The 3,758-nt window shown below is 50.5% G+C and overlaps 1 protein-coding gene across 1 annotated transcript in view; it reads right to left on the bottom strand.

Annotated features, from left to right (window-relative positions):
* Positions 1–203: 203 nt before the first annotated feature.
* Positions 204–3,758, bottom strand: part of EMH_0075470 (uncharacterized protein) — a gene marked incomplete at both ends in the record, with an annotated part of 4,191 nt that continues 636 nt past the window's right edge. Inside the window, 4 exons of the mRNA XM_013499600.1 lie at positions 204–537; positions 1,274–1,356; positions 2,167–2,271; positions 2,486–3,338. Of these exons, the coding sequence (XP_013355054.1) occupies positions 204–537; positions 1,274–1,356; positions 2,167–2,271; positions 2,486–3,338 (1,375 nt within the window). The remainder of the gene's footprint in view (positions 538–1,273; positions 1,357–2,166; positions 2,272–2,485; positions 3,339–3,758) is intronic.

The following is a 3,758-nucleotide window of genomic DNA, read 5'->3' as shown; positions in this document are numbered from 1 at the left end:
AGCAGCAAACCTGTGTAACATTGATAACATCTTGTTTATTGAGGTGTATAATACGGCGGGATAGAAAAGGAACAAAAGCGAGAAAATATGTCTCCTCTGCCAGCCCCAAATACGCCAGAGAACGCATGCAGCAGCACAAGTCCTTTAACTCAAACCTAAGAAAACACAAACCCTCGTAAACCCTAAACCCTAAACCCTAAACCCTAACACTTGGATTGGCGATGATAGGGAGTTTGTGCGGGCAATGTATCGATCCTGCTGATGCTGATGCTGCTGATGCTGTTGGTATTGGTGTTGCTGCTGTTGCTGCTGATACTGTTGCTGCTGCTGATACTGCTTTTGCTGCTGCTGCTGCTGCTGCTGCTGCTGCTGCTGCTGCTGCTGCTGCTGCGCTTACTCATAGACATGTGCGCATATGTAGGATGCAATTTGCAGCGCGAGTGAATCTTTGTCTGCTGCTGCTGCTGCTGCTGTTGCTGCTGTTCCTGCTGCTGCAGTTTTTGTTGCAGAATTTGCAGCATCAGCAGCAGCAGGAGTCTCAGCAGCAGCAGCAGCAGTAGCAGCAGCAGCAGCAGCAGGAGAATTGATAAACCATGGTATTTGTTGCTGCTGTATTTTTCTGATTTTAATAAAAGTTTTATTTCCTCTTTCTGTTGTTTTATAAGATATTGCATGCACTAAAGAACGAAGAAAAAGAGAGACAGCAGAAGGAGACAGCATACTGCTGCACATGTCGCCGGTAAACCTGAGCCAGCAGCAGCAGCAGCAGCAGCAGCAGCAATGAGACAAAAGGAGACAGAAGGAAACAAAAGGAGACAGAAGGAGATAAAGAGGAGACAAAAGGAGACAGAAGGAGACAAAAGGAGACAGAAGGAAACAAAAGGAGACAGAAGGAGACAGAAGGAGAGAAAAAGGGGATAAAGAGGAGACAAAAGGAGACAAAAGGAGACAGGAGACAGGAAACAAAAGGAGACAGATGGAGACAGAAGGAGATAAAGAGCAGACAGAAGGAGACAGAAGGAGACAGAAGGAGACAGCAGGAGACAAAACGAGACAGAGGAGAGAGATGAGACAAAAGGAGACAAAAGGAGACAGATAAAGAGGAGACAAAGGAGACAAAAGGAGGCGAAAGGAGACAGATAAAGAGGAGACAAAAGGAGACAGGAGGAGACAGCAGGTGACACAAGGAGACAGGAGACAAAGAGGAGACAAAAGGAGACAAAAGGAGACAAAAGGAGACAAAAGGAGACAAAAGGAGACAAAGGAGACAAACCTGGTGGTTATTGCGTGCAGCAAGCCGGGGGGTATGGTCAGCTGTCTCCTCAGCTCCCCACACAAAACGGAGACAGCCACCACCTGCAGAGACAAAGAAAGAGAAAAGGAGACAAAAGGAGATAAAAAGGAGACAGAAAGAGACAGAAGGAGATAGAAGGAGACAAAGAGGAGACAGAAGGAGACAGAAAGGGACATAAGGAGACATAAAGAGACAGAAAGAGACAAAAGGAGACAAAACGAGATAAAAAGGAGACAAAGGGAGATACAAAAGAGACAAATGATATGCAAGGAGACAAAAGGAGACAGAAGGAGACAGAAGGATACAGGAGGAGACAGAAGGAGACAGAGAGGAGACAGAAGGAGACAGAAGGAGACAGACACAAACAACAATAAACAAAAGAGACAGAAACAAAAGGAGACAAACAAATAAAGATAAACAAAAACAACAAACAGAGGAGACATAAGACACAGAAAGAGACAGAGACAGAAGAAAAGAAGGAGACAGAGAAAAAACAAAAGGAGACAGATACAGAGGGAAAAGGAGACAGAAGACAAAGAAAAAAGGAGACAGAAAACAAGGACGAAAGGAGACAGAAAACAAAGACAAAAGGAGACAGAAGACAAAGAAAAAAGGAGACAGAGAGAAAAAAAGGAGGCAGAGAGAAAAAAGGAGACAGAGAGAGAAGAAAAAGGGGACAGAGACAGAATAAAAAAGGAGACAGAAAGAAAAAACAAAAGGAGACAGAGACAAAAGAAAAAAAGAGACAGAGAGAAAAAAGGAGACAGAGACAGAAGAAAAAGGAGACAGAGACAGAAGAAAAAAAGAGACAGAGAGAAAAAAAAGGAGACAGAGAGAAAAAAGGAGACAGTTAGATTCATTTGCTGCGTCACCTGCCGGGGGTCTAGCTGCTCGATTGCTTCTTTGCTGCTGCTGAGCCGCTGCAGCAGCAGCGCAGCAGCAGCAGGGACCTCAGGCCAAGACAGGTGATACTTCAGCTGCAGCAGCAAACCACAGCAGCAGCAGCAGCAGCAGCAGCAGCACAAGCAGCAGCAGCAGCAGCAAAATTGGAGTGTATGCATCACAGCAGGAGCAGCAAAGACAGTACTTGTCCGGGGCGAACGCAGCAGCAGCAGCAGCAGCAGCAGCAGTAACAGCAGCAGCAGCAGCAGCAGCAGCAACAGCAGCAACAGCAGCAGCAGCAGCAGTTACCTGCAGCAAAGCATCTAATACCATTAGGGCCTGACCAGTGGTGAGTTCTGCTGCTTCTGGGGGCCCCTGCTGCTGCAGCTGTCTATCGAAGCATTCTCCTGCTGCTGCTGCTGCAGCAACAGCAGCAGCAGTTGCTGCTGGATCCTCTGCAGCAGGTGCAGCAGCAGCAGCAGCAGCAGAAGCAGCAAACCCTGTCGTGTGTATAGCCTCATAAGCAGGAAGAGAGACAAACGGCAGCACGCTGCTGCAGCAGCGAGAGAAGCTGCTGTCTGTGGGGACCCCGAAACCCATAGAATAGCTGCGGTGTCTGTACAGCTCCCGCTGCAGTCCTCCCCTGCTGCTGCTGCTGCTGCTGCTGCTGCTGCTGCTGCAGGAAGCTGCATGCAACGACAAAATTTGCTGCCGCTGCTGCGGAGAGACTGTCTCCGCCAGACGAGCGGCTTCATCTAAGAAGTCTTCAGCTGTGTTTAGCTGCTGCTGCTGCTGCTGCTGCTGCTGCTGCTGTTGCTGCTGCTGCTGCTGCTGCGGGCCACAGGGCTGCAGCAGCAGCGAGCGCTGCGCATGCAGCAGCTGCTTCATTAGCTCGGGTTTTGCTGCTAGCGTCTGTCTGTGCTGCAGCTGCAGCTGCTGCAGGAAGTGCAGCAGCAGAATACGCTGCTGCATGCGTTGCTGCTGCAGCACGTCTGCCTTTATCAGCCCCTGCTGCTGCTGCTGCTGCTGCTGCTGCTGCAGCCGCAGCAGCATGTGGCGGCAAAAGGTGGTGTGTCTTAGCCCGAGCTGCGCATACACCCGAAGCGTCTCTGTCTCCTCAGCAGCAGACAACAAACCCAGAGCAGCAAAGCAGTGCAGCCGCCTGCAGCACAGCAGCAGCAGCAGCAGCAGCAGCAACAGCAGCAATGGCGGTAGCAGCAGCAGCAGCAGCAGCAGCAGCAGCAAAAACGGCGACTAACGAGCTCTCCAGCAGCAGCAGCAGAGACAGGTATTCACACACAAAAGGAACAGCAGCAGCAGCAACAGCAGCAAGGCTGCTAGTAACGAAAGCAGCAGCAGCAGCAGCAGGTGCAGCAGCAGCAGCAGCAGCAGCAGCAGCAGCAGCAAGAAGGCGTTACCTCATCATGTGCTGCAGCGTCTCTTCTTCTATATCTGCTGGGGTGTCTATACACCTCAGCAGCAGCAGCAGCTGCTGCGGCTGCGCATGCAGCAGCAAATGCCGATCGAAGGCAAAGCAGAAACGCCCCACCTCCCTACCCACGCCAGCTACTCCTGCTGCTGC

Source organism: Eimeria mitis, genomic scaffold, assembly GCF_000499745.2.
Source record: "Eimeria mitis Houghton genomic scaffold, Emh_scaff4483, whole genome shotgun sequence".
NCBI lineage: Eukaryota > Apicomplexa > Conoidasida > Eucoccidiorida > Eimeriidae > Eimeria > Eimeria mitis.
The sequence above is the reverse complement of the archived record's forward strand: the minus strand, read 5'-3'. Positions and strand labels throughout refer to the sequence as shown.